General features: G+C 41.6%; 1 protein-coding gene and 3 non-coding genes across 5 annotated transcripts in view; 3 read left to right on the forward strand and 1 right to left on the reverse strand.

Annotated features, from left to right (window-relative positions):
- LOC115570399 (cadherin-20-like) overlaps nucleotides 1–15,559 on the forward strand; it is an 88,419-nt gene that overhangs the window by 59,241 nt on the left and 13,619 nt on the right. For both annotated transcript variants that reach the window (XM_030398957.1, XM_030398958.1), the window contains exons 5-10: nucleotides 2,540–2,707; nucleotides 4,220–4,407; nucleotides 5,864–6,117; nucleotides 10,898–11,034; nucleotides 13,722–13,843; nucleotides 14,108–14,225. In XM_030398957.1, coding sequence (XP_030254817.1) covers nucleotides 2,540–2,707; nucleotides 4,220–4,407; nucleotides 5,864–6,117; nucleotides 10,898–11,034; nucleotides 13,722–13,843; nucleotides 14,108–14,225 — 987 coding nt within the window. The remainder of the gene's footprint in view (nucleotides 1–2,539; nucleotides 2,708–4,219; nucleotides 4,408–5,863; nucleotides 6,118–10,897; nucleotides 11,035–13,721; nucleotides 13,844–14,107; nucleotides 14,226–15,559) is intronic.
- trnae-uuc (transfer RNA glutamic acid (anticodon UUC)) lies at nucleotides 14,302–14,373 on the forward strand. The gene has a single exon. It is a non-coding gene; the product is annotated as a tRNA-Glu (tRNA).
- On the reverse strand, nucleotides 14,749–14,820 carry trnae-uuc (transfer RNA glutamic acid (anticodon UUC)). The gene has a single exon. It is a non-coding gene; the product is annotated as a tRNA-Glu (tRNA).
- trnae-cuc (transfer RNA glutamic acid (anticodon CUC)) lies at nucleotides 15,000–15,071 on the forward strand. The gene has a single exon. It is a non-coding gene; the product is annotated as a tRNA-Glu (tRNA).

The following is a 15,559-nucleotide window of genomic DNA, read 5'->3' on the forward strand; positions in this document are numbered from 1 at the left end:
AGATTGAAGTTTTTTTTTACGTATGATGACCATTAAAAGTCAATTTATGGCTCTCTGCCCATTAATTTAAATGTTTCCCCCCAATAATCAGTCTTTATGCTAAGCTAAGCTAATCACCTTCCAACTCTGGCTCCATAGCTGGCACATGAACATGAATGTGGTGTCAATCTTCTCTTCAAAACTTTAAGATCATACTGAACTTTCTTTTAAAAATCAGTTAGCCTGACCACATGATGATATGTTGAAACCCTTTGTGTACTTTTGGTTTGAATCAGTTTTTCCTGGTTTTGGGTTTTGGCCCCTCGCGGATGTTCTTGTGGGCTGGATGAGAGCAAATCATGCAAATCCCAGCAGCCAGATTCAAAACATCTGGTGGAAAGACTGAGGAGGCTGTTCCAGCAGCCGATAACTGTTTAATTATCAAATTTGATGTTTAAAAACTGGGTGTTTAGGTGGTTTTTTCAGGCGTCCAAATACTCTTGGCCACATAGTGTAATAAATCAAAATGTTTATTAATCCAGATAGAAGCAATAGAACATGTAGTGTATGAAACCTTTAAATATGGAGCTAAAACCTCTCGAGCAGCAGCACATGGTAACATCATTCCAACTCCAGCTCCCTCGTCCAAAAATCCATTAGTCTCCTAAAAAGCAGAGACTCGGTGGCCATTGTTTACCACAGCTGCCTCATTTCCTTGTTTGTCAGCACAGAAATCTGTTGCCAAACCTCTCAGGCTGCGCTGCCCATCAGCAGCCACTCAGACCGCCGCTGCTGCTGTAGGTCCATCCATCACCCAAACACAAGAGGCTCTACAGCTATCAATCAGCTCCCTGACGCCACTATGAGCTCAGCGCTGAGGGTTTTATTGGCGGGAACACGGTGTAAAAAAAACGTTAGCACATATAGCTCAAAACCCTCTCAGGGTCGGTACATTTGCTGCTTTTTTTCTTACTCTTCAGCACAAAACAACACTTGACCTTGTTCAGATTCTGCTGCATTGGGTGAAAATGTCCACGTGTGAAGTTACTGACAGTAAAGCTCGGCTGATGATAGCGTACAGATGGCATCCAGATATAAAAGCCAGAGCAACTGAGGGCAGACGTCCTTGAATGTTTCACTAGCTCGTAGGCACACTAACAATTGAGATGTACATATGTAGTCCTCTGGAAGCTGCTGTACTTAATTGTTAGTCAAGAGTAACACCTCAAGTTTAAATTCTTCCTTTCATCTCGTTGCGCTTCCTGTCACGCTTACACCTTATCTCCCGTCTTCATTATGCACACGTGAAGCCAAGTTAAATCAATTACATACGTCGGTTCGAAGAAATGGTGTAAACACTGAATAAAAACAGAATGCAATCACTTTTACTTTTTACTATCATGTGTTGAACCTCGCACCATCTTTGTTTTAGACTTAAGACTACCAACCCCTGTTACCAACCGCTCAGCCGGACATCCTTGACAGTATGTAACTTGGCGACGCCGTGTACCACAGCGTCTATAAGTTTAGATTCTGGGAGTCACAAAACATTGCTTCAAGAAGGCGACAGCAGGGACTACGGTACGCGAAGGAAGCATATATTCTTGGTGTTAAGTTTTACAATCATGGCAAAAACAAGGCCAAGTGAGGCCAAGTCGCTCCGGTCTCAACGAAAATAGAATAAACCATTGGCTAACACCAATATGATCCAACATTAGGCTAATGTTAGCTAACCGTTATACTAGGTGGATAGATGCCGTTATGCTAACATTCACTTATATGACCAACCGATTCGAGGCAGATGGTCCGTCCACCAATGAGTACGGTTCTGCTCCAGGTTTCGTCCTGTTGAAAGGCAGTTTTTTTGTTGCCAATCACTCGCTCATGGGGGAAACTAGGGTCTCTGTAAATAAACGAATCGTGGAGTCTGGTTTAGACTTGTTTTGACGGCGCTATACAAATAAAGACTAATTGATGTGTCCGTAAAGATCTTGGCATCAATATAATATGACTTTACATTCGACAAAATGAATCATCGTTTTTCAGGACCGGAGAAAACCCAACGTGTTGCACATGGTCAGGGTGCTGAGTGAATCCTATCCATCAATAACAGGTTTATTATGCTAATTAATATTTAAAGGCTTCTTAAAAGTACTTTTAATGGCATTACTACCTAGTAACAATTACTTTGTAGGTTTTTTGGACAGAAGTGGCTGCAGAGTTAATCTACAGTAAAGGGACTGGAGCACTTTCCTTTTGACCCTTGTTCATGAGTAAATTATGATATAAAGGATATGTTAGGATTGAATAACTACCGAATCCACGCACTATCGAGTAGGTTGAGATGTTTTTCTCTCCTGCAGCTCGATAATGAAGCTGTGTTTAAACCTCCAGATGACAACTTTGATTAAAAATCACTCATGCGCGCATCTTCCATCGGGGGCATCGACATTCCAGGACGCCATCGCTCGGACACATGACCCTAATCCGTGTCACCAGTCCTCTGACCTTTGATTCACCTCCTGTGCCCTCCTTCTCTCTCTGTCCTGTCTCTCCTCAGGCGTGGTCCGGGTGTCCCTTGCCGACATGGACCGGGAAACCAGAGAGAACTACTCGGTGGTCATCCAGGCCAAGGACATGGGCGGCCAGCTCGGGGGGCTCGCTGGTACCACAACGATCAACATCACGCTCAGCGACATCAATGACAACCCGCCCATGTTCGACCAGAGTAAGACACGTTCCCTCCTCACCGTCTTATTAATCTGTACAACAGTTCATACAAATGTCAACATATCTGTGGTTTCAGAAACGTCACCTGTAAACATATAATTCTGCTGACTGGACGGAGAAAAGGGCGTTTCGTAAAGGATTGATTGAGTATGAAAATACGAGCTGATCTATTTTGTTGGTTGGTTGGTTGGTTGGTTGGTTGGTTTCTTTAGCAGGATAACCCCAAAACTACCAAAAAGTTTCCCACTAAACTTGGCTGGAGGATGCGTCTCGGCCCAGAATAGACCTCATTAACTTTTGGCGCAGATCTGATTAAAGGGACGGATCCCGGAATGTTTTTACTTTTTAAGATTGTGAGAACGTTTCTCAACATTCCCGTTAACTTGTCGGTGGAAGACGGACGGATCTTGGTGGGGAAAAAATCGTGTGTAATTCTGTGGACACATTGATGTCACACATTTTGTTAACGAGTCACAGTTCGCTTTGATCCCCAAAAACATCAGAAGTATTCCTTTAGATTTATAATGAGCGTACAGTAAACCCTCTGCTTTCACTTTATACTGAACCTCCAACAGACATTCGCAGCTGGAATATACCACAAACATCAAGTCGAAGCCCTGAAACGACCCTGAAGTTCACTTGTGTTTTGAAAAACAACTCTCTGTTTGGTTCCAGGCTCGATCCTTGACTCGTGGCTTTGACTTGTGGTCGTGTGTTTCATGCGAGCTGTAAAAACATGGACCTGCAGCATGTGTGAAGCCATGTGTGAACGCTGTGATTCACAGTGACACCACGAGAGTTTACGGTCGTGTAGTGGCTCTTCATCTCCACCTCATTTTCTCTGGAGCATGTAGCTGTTAGCCTCCCTGCCCTCCTCCCCTTTGTCCACTCCAGGCCACCAGTCCTCGGTCATTTGCCCCCTGGCCTCCCGCCTCGTCCCTCATCCCTCCCCCTCCCTCGGCCACCAGTCGCCCCACGCTGTCTCTTTGATTATCCCCATTCCTGCTCCTCTCATTACCGTCCTTCCGAGGTCAGGGGTTGTCTAGCTGTCCACGATCAACGGGTGGCTTCGCTTTTAAGAAAACGAAAAACACCCATCTCCGCCGCTGCCGCAGCCCACTTCCTCTTCCAGCACCAGTCCCCCACCAATTAGCGCCATCACTTCGATATAACTTTGATCGGTTGTGAAGAGCTTCAGGGATTCCCCTCTGTCAAGCACAATGTGCAGACATTTCACTTCGGTCCGCAGGGAGCCACACAAATTGGGCAGCTGTCACCTCTTCTTTGAGGTTAAACGGTAGATGAAATTGAAGCCGGCCCGCGAGACAGTATATAACCCAATTGTGAGGCGTTTATGGAGCCATTTATTTTAAGCTGTCTGAGATGTGAGTTTGAGGGGATGGAGGGAAGAGGTTTGGCTCCATCTAGAGGACGAATGAGGGTGAAACAGATGGAAGAGGTGTGACAGGATGATGACGACTCTGTTAATGTGTGTTTTTTTTTTTCTCAGGGCTGTATCAGATGAGCATCCCCGAGTCGGCTCCCGTGGGGTCGGTGGTGGGTCGGATCTGGGCGAAGGACAGGGACATCGGGGTCAACGCCGAGATGAGGTACAGCATCATCGATGGAGACGGAAGGGACACGTTCGACATCAGCACCGACCCAACCAACCTTTTTGGCATCATTACAGTAAAAAAGGTACGAAGGCAAACCGATAACTGTTTTTGTCTTTGAGGAGCAGTCCACCAAAAGATGAAAATGCAGTTATTATTTGCACACCTGATTTATTTACTGTCATTGTAATTAACCTCAAAGGGCGGATTTTATTGCTGAATTGACCAAAAACCACTAACAATCAAGACAAATTTGCAGAAAGCTCTTTATAAGTGATGTTTTGTTTGTCCCATTCGAGAAAAAGTTAAATTGACAGATTTTTAAAGGGAGTTTGGATGATTTTAACCATTTTCATGATAACTGTTATCACAATTAATATTATTGTTTTTTGTGTGTGTGTGTTATTTGGGGTGAAAATTTAATAGATTTTATTTTATTTGTTCATGCCTTTATGTCACTTTGAGGCTGTAAAGTTTAATGCTTGAAGGAGGAGTTCCCCCAAAAAATGGAAAAATTCAGACGTTATCTTCTCCCCTAATTGGTGGAACTACCCTTTAAAAGCGTTGATTTTAATGCTGAATTTACAGAAAAACACAAAGAATTGTGAAAAGTTTGCAAAAAGCTCTTCATAACTTCTGTAATGTTTGTCCCTCTTCAGACAAAGTTAAATTGACAGATATTTAAAGGGAGTTTTGCTTCTTTCCAAAGAGACTTTTGGGGGCTTGCGTCAGGTATGTCAGTGCATAAAAATTTACAAATGAAAGTTGAACAAATGAACAAAAATCAAAAATCAGATTATTCAGTCTTTATCTGCTCACCTTATTGGTGGAGTTATCAGTTTTGATTTTAGTGCTGAATTTAACCAAAAAAACCACTAAGAATCAAGAATGAGTTGTAGACAGCACTTACGAGTTATGTCCCTCTTCAGACAAAATTAAATTGCCAGATTTTTAAAGGGAGTTTTGTTATTAACTGTTTTGGGCTTCTTGAGACTTGGATTTGTGACGATGATTTGACGTCATTTGTAAACTGTTCCTTTAGCTAATGTGATTAAAGATACATTTCCAAACAGAAGAAGAAACAAACTTTTATATTATCTTTTTGTTTGTAACCTCGATACAAACCCCTGACAGGCTCCTTCGTTGTAAAAGGAGAAAGTAACAAAACTCCCTTTAAAAATCTGGTTATTTAATTTTCTTCTTCAGAGGGATAAACATTACATAATGTTTAAAGTGCTGTCTACAACTTGATATTGATTGTAAGTGTTTTATGGTAAATTCAGCACTAAAATCAATCCTTTAAAGGGTAACTCCACCAATTAGGTGAGAATGATTTCCTCTAATATAGCCTGAAAGCAGAGACATGATATCAACCTTTAGTTTATATGTAGTTCTGCAGGACATTTCTTCTGTAATATAAAATGGCACAAAGCCAAGTTTGTCTTGAAGGAATTAAATATGAGACTTCTGACACCAAAGAGAATAACTTAATTACTGAAAACCATTCAGAAACCATTAAAAGTTCCATCTCCACCCGACAGCCGCTGGACTTTGAGAAGAAGCCCAGTTACACTCTGAAGGTGGAGGGCGCCAACATCAACGTGGACCCGTCCTTGCGTTACCGCGGCCCCTTCAAGGACGTCACCATCGTGCACGTGAGCGTGGAGGACGTGGACGAGCCCCCGGTGTTTGACTTGCCGGTGTACTACATTGAGCTGCCAGAGGACGCCGAGATCGGGACGATGCTGAAGACGGTGTCGGCGAGGGATCCTGATGCTGCCAACAACACTGTGAGGTGAGGAGGATGACACGGTGCCGACCTTGTGTGTGGTTTTTTTTTAACTTAACTTTTAGTTTTGAGCCTCTTTGAACTCATCTGGCGTCACTACAAACGTATCAAGATGAGTCCTCTAAAAATAATGTGCAGGGTTTCCAGCAGAAAAGTTGTTTGGCCCGAGGCAAGTGGGAGGTCAGAGAAAGGCTTTGTCTCTCAGATGAGAATGTATCTTCCATAAATGTCTGTCTACCATGAGTGAGCCTTGAACAAAATTGTTAACTCCTTCACTTTAATCAGTAGTTGCAAGCAAAGGCATGGCTAGACTGTACGCACACTGCATCACTATGTTCATGGTATAATGTTAAAACTTAACATAAAAACTTAAGTTATAAACTTAATCACCGTCACCCACGTGCACTATTTTCTCTCTCTCTTGACTGCATTGCAAGTAATGCCACGTCATATCATGTACCTGAACCTCGTGTACTGTAACATCACCTCATGTAAGTAACATCATCTCAAGTACCGACACTTCACGTGCCGTAACGTCATCTCACGTATAGTAACACAACCTTATGTACCATAACATCACCTAATGTACTGTAACTTCATCTCATGTACTGTAACATCACCTCATGTAGCATAACGTCACCTCATTAGCGTAACATCACCTCATATACCATAACATAACCTCATGTAGTGTAACATAACCTCATGTAGTGTAACATAACCTCATGTAGTGTAACATAACCTCATGTAGTGTAACATAACCTCATGTACCGTAACATCATCTCATGTACCGTAATGTAACCTCATGTACTGTAACATAACCTCATGTACCGTAACATCATCTCATGTAGTGTAACATAACCTCATATACCATAACATCATCTCATGTACCGTAACGTAACCTCATGTACCGTAACATAACCTCATGTAGTGCAACATAACCTCATGTACCGTAACATAACCTCATGTACTGTAACATAACCTCATGTACTGTAACATAACCTCATGTACTGTAACATCATCTCATGTACCGTAATGTAACCTCATGTACTGTAACATAACCTCATGTACCGTAACATCATCTCATGTAGTGTAACATAACCTCATATACCATAACATCATCTCATGTACCGTAACGTAACCTCATGTACCGTAACATAACCTCATGTACTGTAACATAACCTCATGTACTGTAACATAACCTCATGTACTGTAACATAACCTCATGTACCACAACGTAACCTCATGTACCATAACGTAACCTCATGTAGTTTAACATAACCTCATATACCGTAACATCATCTCATCTACCGTAACGTAACCTCATGTACCGTAGCGTAACATCATGTACCATAACATAACCTCACCTCCAAACCTCATGTAGTGTAACATAACCTCATGTAGTGTAACACAACCTCATGTACTGTAACATAACCTCATGTACCGTAACCTCGCCTCACGTACCATAATGTCATCTCACATACCGTAACGTCGCCTCATGTACTGTAACATAACTTCATGTACTGTAGCGTAACATCATGTACCATAACATCACCTCACCTCACATAACCTCCCCTTAAATGCCCTCACTTCACAGCACCTCGTGATCCGTAACGAAACTGATGTTTTTGGATATCAAGCACTGTAAAACCTGGTCAGATCATACAGCAGCTTGTTGCAGTTCAGTCTGTTTTTATTTTGGTACTGCTTTTAAAATGAATCATGGAAACCTGCTTCATCTACTTTAACCACATGGGAACATAATGATGTGTTGTTGTTTTTCTCTCAAACATCAGTGCTGCGTTCAAGAGCTGCTGCAGCCGTCAGGTGTCAGAAAATAAAAACAAAGTGACAAAGAAAGTAAATATGGAGAGAAATTAAAAATAATTTGACATCTACTTAAATTGAAAATACAAATGACAGTTTTTAATAAGCTGTCAGACACAGTGGGGATCAAACATGTGTTTCATGGCTCTGCAGGTGTAATGTCACCTGATCACCAGCAGGTGGCAGCTGCTCAACACATCTCTACACACGACTGCAGGTTGTATTTTAACACCACGTGTGTTTGTAGTGCAGCTGATACAGACGAAGACGAGGTCGAGGAGGATGAACACTAACATTAATAACACCGTCCAGTGATCAGATGTGGTTCTGTGTCTCGGGCGGACCAGATGTGATGTGTCCGGACCGAACCTCTCATAAACTAATTAGACATAAAGTCGTTAATGAGCCCATTAATCATGAGGAGGAACCAACGACTGCGGCAGTAAACGAGTGCTTCACAGGCTGCGTCCCGTCCCAGCTGTCCGCTTTACAACCTTCATTAGGACTTAAAGGTAGATGACGTGTGTCTGCTTCGAGTGTATGTGTGGGAAAGCAGTGCATTGTGGGTATTTTCAGCCAAAAAGCATTTCACATTCAATGGATGCTGTATGTTTCATTCACAAGTTGCAGGATGTTTTTTCAGTTACTGCGTCCTCGTTTAGGACAACAGGTGGCGCTAAAGCATCAGGATACGCTGCAGGGTGTAGGGAAAGGCAGAGAAGAAGAAGATACAAGATGTTAAAAATTATATATATAAAATATTTATTTAAAGTCAGAAGAAGGAGGAAGGGAAAACATGTTTATTAAACTTTAAAGTCAAGGACACACAAGGAGGTTTGTTCAGGAACTTGCTCATCGACGGTGAGAGACTTTGCCGCAACACCGGAGCGAGAACTCGTTATTCTGGTCGTTCCACCTTTACCTGGGGATAGTGACCGGGGTAAACAATGTCTGTTTGACCTCCATTGTTCTGGGAAAAATCGAGCTTGGGGGCAGAATGAAAAGCAGACAGAACACGAAGTTTATAGGGAACTAATCCAGCCACAAAGTCAGTGTTTATTTCAGAATGAGAAGTGTGAGGAAGTGACTCCAGCTGGCTTCTTCTTCTGGTTCTTGATCAGCCGGTCGGAGGTTATTTAACAGCTGGTGGTGGTTGCGTAGTAACTTTTATTTAGCTAGCACGGACAAACAAACAAAGTGAAAAGATGGTGAACGGTTTGGGTTAGAACAGAACCAAAGAAGAGTCGAGCTTCTGGTTCGATTAGACGACGATAATCAACCGACAGCTCTTCGTTTCGAGTGCGAATCAGAGCTGAAGCAGCTCAAAGCTCCCGTCCGAATCCTCAGAGCCGCCGCTTGGATCATTGGCGGCGACTCGGTGAGCAGAAAAGCTGAGCGGGGATCAGCTGAGTGTTGACGGTGATGAGCCTCAAGAGGCCTCGACAAAAACTGCAGCAGCAACAACAGGAGAGGACGATAACAAGCTGCAGATGACCTTCAGTCGTACAGCTTCCTGTCCTCCACACACACACAGACAGCAGCATGACTGGCAGATACATCTCAACACATACACACACACTGTTTCACCTGCTATCACACACACACACACACACACACACTGCAGCCCCTCCTCTAACTGTGGAGGAGTGATATTAATAGAGATCCTTCAGGGAGATCCTCGCCAGGCGTCGATGTGCCAGTCACGACCCAAACACACACTGCAAACAAGCCTGCAGACATGAACACACACACACACACACACACACACACACACACACAGAGCTATCTCAGTGACTCGGATGTTTCAGTACCAGTACTTTATTAAAACAGCTTTATAAATTAATGAGTCATTTAGAGTCTTACTAAAAAAAAAATCCAGATTTTTGGGTTTGCAAGGTGAATTTTTAGTGTTTTATAGAGCTTTTAAAGATTTTTGAACAGATTCTGTGACATTTGTTGACGTCTTTATATCTTTATGTCACTTTGAGGCCGTAGAGATGAATGCTTAAAGGAACAGTTCACCTGAAAATGAAAAATCATTCATCTTCTGCTCATCTAATTGATGAGAAGTATTGATTTTAGTGCTGAATTTACCCAAAAAAACAAAAGTGAGATGTAGAAAGCAGATTGCCAGTTATGAATTGTTTGGTCCTTGTGAGATAAAATTTAATTTTGTTTTATAAAGATGAAATTTTGAATTAAAAGAAGAAACATCTTCACATTTTAGCTTCTGGCTGCTAAAGGATCACTGTGGAGCTAGTTTTCTAAAACTGGCGCCCTGTTTTGTATCAGCAAAGATAAATTAATCACAAGAAGAACAAGAAGAAGAAAAATAAGAAGAAGAAGAACAATAACAACAACAACAACAAGGACGAGAAGAACAAGAAGAAGAACATTAACAACAACAAGAACAACAACAACAAGGACAAGAAGAAGAACAACAACATGAAGAAGAACAACAACAAGAACAACAAGGAGAAGGATGAGGACAGAGATATGCAAATGAAAAGACTCAGATCATCCTGAAACGACAGATCTGTCTGATTGTCCGATTGGTCGCTCGTTTCTCGGAGATGACTTCCTGACACATTCACACCTTCAGCTCTTCCAGGTGAGAGCGACGGCTTCAGCTTGTGACCTCACGGTGACATAAACAGGTTTCTGCTCCACATCCTCCTCGTCTCTATCAGCGTGTCTCTCTCTGGAGACAGTTCTGGAAGGTTGGCCAGCGGCGGCATGTTCCCACCGCCAGTTTGGCAGAAGAAGAACTCCAACGAAAATCATCTGCAGCTTCTTCCTCTTTATTATTATTATTTCGCCTTCAGACAGCTGACAGCTTATCGCACAGATGCACACTAACACGCTGGATTGTGGATTTTAAAAACTCCATTCCAAACACGACAGTTTGGTTTTTTTATTTGACGTTTCACACGTGTTGTGTTTTTTCTTTTCATGTCACCAGGTATTCCATCGAGCGGTCCAGTGACCCGGACAAGTTCTTCTACATCGAAATCACGTCCGGGTCGTTGATGACGGTGCGTTGGCTGGACCGAGAGGAGATCGGCTGGCACAACATCACCGTCCTCGCCATGGAGATGAGTACGTCACGCACCATCTCATCTAATCAATACATTTCTGTCCCTTAATCAATCCAAAGAGCTTTATTTTTACTTATTTAAAATTATTTATCTGTTTCTAGTTCTTGTAGACAAACAGAAATAAGAGTCCTTATTTTACACGTGTTTTAGGAAAGAAAGGTTTTAAAGTACGGAGGCCTATGTAGGCCAAAATCAAACATATGTAAATAAATATGCCACTAAATGCACCAAACATAAACATCGTCATTGATATATAAAAAGTGACATTAAGAGATATTTCTGTTTTAATTTGCGCCCGTATTTATTTACCTTTTGTATTAATTCCCCTGTTTATTTGCTTTAAATCAGTTTTGTTAAACATGAAGGACAGATGTGTAAAATTGTATAAAACATTTAAATAAATACGAAAAAAATGTTTCATAACCAGTTAAAAGTTCTTTGTTGTCAGTTTTTAGATTTAATTCTCATAATTTTATGAAATATGATGTATGTTTTTTAGGTAACATCTCATAATAGCTATGATTAATAAATGTTATATTTTGTATAATAATTGAAAAGTAGCAATAATGTTTGATAACGGCAGCTAAAGTTAAATTTACTATAAATTTACACTTATACATTTTAAATTAAGATTATTTTTTAGTTATTTTGTTCTTAAAACTCAAAACTTTCTCCAACAGTGAAGCTAAAAAACTAAATACAGTCACAGAACTTCACATGACGGCAGCTCAAAGAGCCTCACAGTGTAAGTAAACAATAAATAATAACACAGACGATCATTCAGTCGTATTAAAAGTTAAATCAATCAGCTTCGTTTAGTTCCAGCTGACTTTCTTCCCTCTCCCTCTCTCTCTACCCCCGTCCTACCTGTGCCCTCGCTCGCCCTCTCCGTCTCCGTCACATCTTATTAATTAACCACCAGGGCGAAAAAAAAGTTATTTAATTAGTCATTAATTAAATTAGCATCTTCTTTTAGGTGTGTCGACCAAACAAAAGGGACAAACAGGCAAACAGAGCAGAGGGAGGAGGAGGAGGAGGGTGATGAAGGTGACTTTCAGGGCCACCAGCTGTGTGCAGATCTGCGGGGCATCTGCTGATCTACGTTATATAACTCTGCACGACTTGTTTTCAAAAATCCCTGCAATGATACACAGAGTTCCAGATGAAAGACGTTCTTAAAATCAGTAAAACCAACATCAGACTGACTGATAGTCAAAGAACAAACACACAAAAATGAGACTATAAACCTGAAAATTTGCTGTTTTTTATGTGATTTTTCTGTCACTGTGTCAGATTCCAACGTGAGTCTAGCTTTATTTGTTGTAAAGTTGAAAACATCTCAGCTGTTTTTCATTTAAAAGTAATTAAAACATTAACTTAATAGCCCTAAAGGCACCGGTGCTACACACAACCATCCATTAGCTTCGATAGCTCGCTGCAAAACAGCTTGTTTTTGTTTATTGTTAATGAAACTATAGCTTGAGTTCAGCTAGCATGACATCATTATTCATATTAATTGTTGACTATATAGCTGATAATTCATTCTAGTCAGGAATATTATTTTAAAAAAGTGTTGTCGTACCACTTTTGTCCACAGGGGGCACTAAAAACGACAATAACTAAGAGTTTTTCCAGCAGCTTTAATTCTTTAAGAAATGATTATAAAATGAAAGTTGTATTTTATTATTGTATTTATTTATATACAGCACCTTTCAAACTAATCAGAATGCAATTAAATGTTTACAAATGTTTGATAAAACATGAAATATTAAGAAAAAAACATGGACAACATCCTAGCTACCATTAGCGTTTGATACACATTACACAATATGATAATAAAGGTTTAAATTAACTCTAAAATTGACAACGCACATCTTGTATTGGTAAGTGAAACGCACTGGATGTAAGCAAAATTTAACATTAGCCAGTAAGTGGTTGAATGCTAACGTTGGCTAACTGGTTATTGTTGTTTTCCGTCCGGATTTATGCTATGAATCATTATTTCACTGCTGAAATATTGAAAATTGATGAAATGATGACAAACATTCAGATGTCCTGAGTTTATACAACTTGCAACCTTGAACACAGCAGAATTGGAGCTTCAGAGGAAAATGGCCGCCGTGTGAATACAGTCGATACCAGGACCCTGAAACTGAAGCCGTCGTTAATTCTATTATGTGCGCCTGTAAAAAATGTTTTCTCTATAACTCTTGGTGGAAGATCATTTGGAACAAAACCCTCATTAGTTTAAAGCAACTCGATCAATATTCACATCTTAATTAACTCCAATAGATCGTCACACCGCTGATTTCACTCGGCTTTGGTGCAACGTCAGCACGTTTTTTTTTACTTGGAAGTAACACGAGGCCACGTAGAGCCTCGACCTCCAGAAACCAAAGTCACACTGCTGATTGATCGATCATGTGATTAAACCTGAGAAAGTAGTTACTACGCACTAATTGGGCTTCTATTGCCCATTACACAGCTGGTTAAGATATGCAAATTGCTGATTGGTAATGGAGAATAATAGAATTGTAATACGGAGGAGCTCTAATGTGCTTCAGGCTCGCTGTAAACGAGGGGAAGATGGAGAATGGAGCTCAGCGGGGTCGTCGAAGAGTCGTTTATCTGAGTCCATCGATGTGTCTGACAGCTTCTGACCGGTTTGTGTGTTGTGTCTTCTTGCAGATAACCCCTCGCAGATCGCCAGCGTGTCGGTAGCGATAAAGGTCCTGGATGTTAACGATAATCCTCCCTCGCTGGCGCACTACTTGGAGGCTTATGTGTGTGAAACCGCCAAAGCAGGGCAGGTAAGGAGACGACAAACGCCCTTAAATAGTTTTAGGGCTGATTCATAGTTCTTCTCCACCAAACTCCAGAGGAAAATCACCTCGTTTTACTGCACTACTAATGGATGTTGTAGAAAAACAAAATACATCTTCAAAAACAAGAAAGAAGCCTCACAGCAGCTGTAAATACCAAGGAAATAAATACACAACACATAATACTGCGTACTAGAGATGTGAATCAGTGGCTTCCGTCCTCTGGGATCTAACTGTGTCGATATAATCCAGTTGATCCAGACGGTGACGGCGGTGGATCCAGACGAGCCCCTCGGCGGACAACACTTCTACTACAGCTTGGCTCCAGAGGCTGCCAACAACCCCAACTTCACCCTAAAGGACAACCAAGGTAGAGTGAAGCTCCCTGGAAGTTTACTCTGGGAAAACAGCCGGTCTTCACCCAAAAATAATCATCTTCTTACGTCTCCCATATGGTCTAGCGGTTAGGATTCCTGGTTTTCACCCAGGCAGCCCGGGTTCAACTCCCGGTATGGGAACAAAGCCACTTCTTTGACTGAACATCTTTAAATACCATTAAGTAGGTGCTAATAACTTTGACGTAGGCGACTCATTTACGCATCAGAGATACAAAAACCAGCAAACTCGTATCTTAGTGTTGTTATCGCCAACTGTTACTGTAACGTTTAAAGATAATTAGAGGAACAAACTGGTCAAACTAATTAGGAATTTCTGTGTGGCAACTAGTGGTGAGCTGTCGCTGTTGGGGTATTAGCTTAACATTTTTCTTTTGCTGGTTTCGCGTGTCTCAGAAGTGCAAATCTGTTGCCTACGTGGAAGTTGTTAGCGCCGACAGAACTGAAATTGAAGTTTGCGTGGCAACAATCAGATGTTGAGTCAAAGAAGTAGTTTTGTTCCCATACCGGGAGTTGAACCCGGGCCGCCTGGGTGAAAACCAGGAATCCTAACCGCTAGACCATATGGGACTTGCTAGCTCCATCTTGATGTAACTTAACTTCTAGGAGGAAAACCCCAGCGTTACCTTAAAGCTATGGGATCGTATGGGAACTATGTCCTTTACAAGGTTGTTGATGTGTTGTCATTTACAACTGACGTAACACTAACGTATAAAGCTATACAGTGAAATACAGTGATCAAACATATATCCCTGATGGTCTAGTGGCTAGGATTCGGCGCTCTCACCGCCGCGGCCCGGGTTCGATTCCCGGTCAGGGAATGCGCTTTTTGGGGGCGGCAATAGCTCAGTCTGTGGGGACTTGAAGGTCGCCGGTTCAAGTCCCACCCGGACCAAAACCAGGAATCCTGACCGCTAGACCATATGGGACTTGCTAACTCCATCTTAATGTAACTTAACTTCTAGCAGGAAAACCCCAGCATTACCTTAAAGCTATGGGATGGTATGGGAACTATGTCCTTTACAAGGTTGTTGATTTGTTGTCATTTACAACTGTAACACTAACGTATAAAGCTATATCGTGAAATACAGTGATCAAACATATATCCCTGATGGTCTAGCGGCTAGGATTCCTGGTTTTCGCCCGGGTTCAACTCCCGGTATGGGAACAAAACTACTACTTTGACTCAACATCTGATTGTTGCCACGCAAACTTCAATTTCAGTTCTGTCGGCGCTAACAACTTCCACGTAGGCAACAGATTTGCACTTCTGAGATACGCGAAACCAGCAAAAGAAAAATGTTAAGCT

The sequence above is a fragment of the Sparus aurata genome, chromosome 19 (assembly GCF_900880675.1).
Source record: "Sparus aurata chromosome 19, fSpaAur1.1, whole genome shotgun sequence".
Taxonomy (NCBI): Eukaryota; Metazoa; Chordata; class Actinopteri; order Spariformes; family Sparidae; genus Sparus; species Sparus aurata.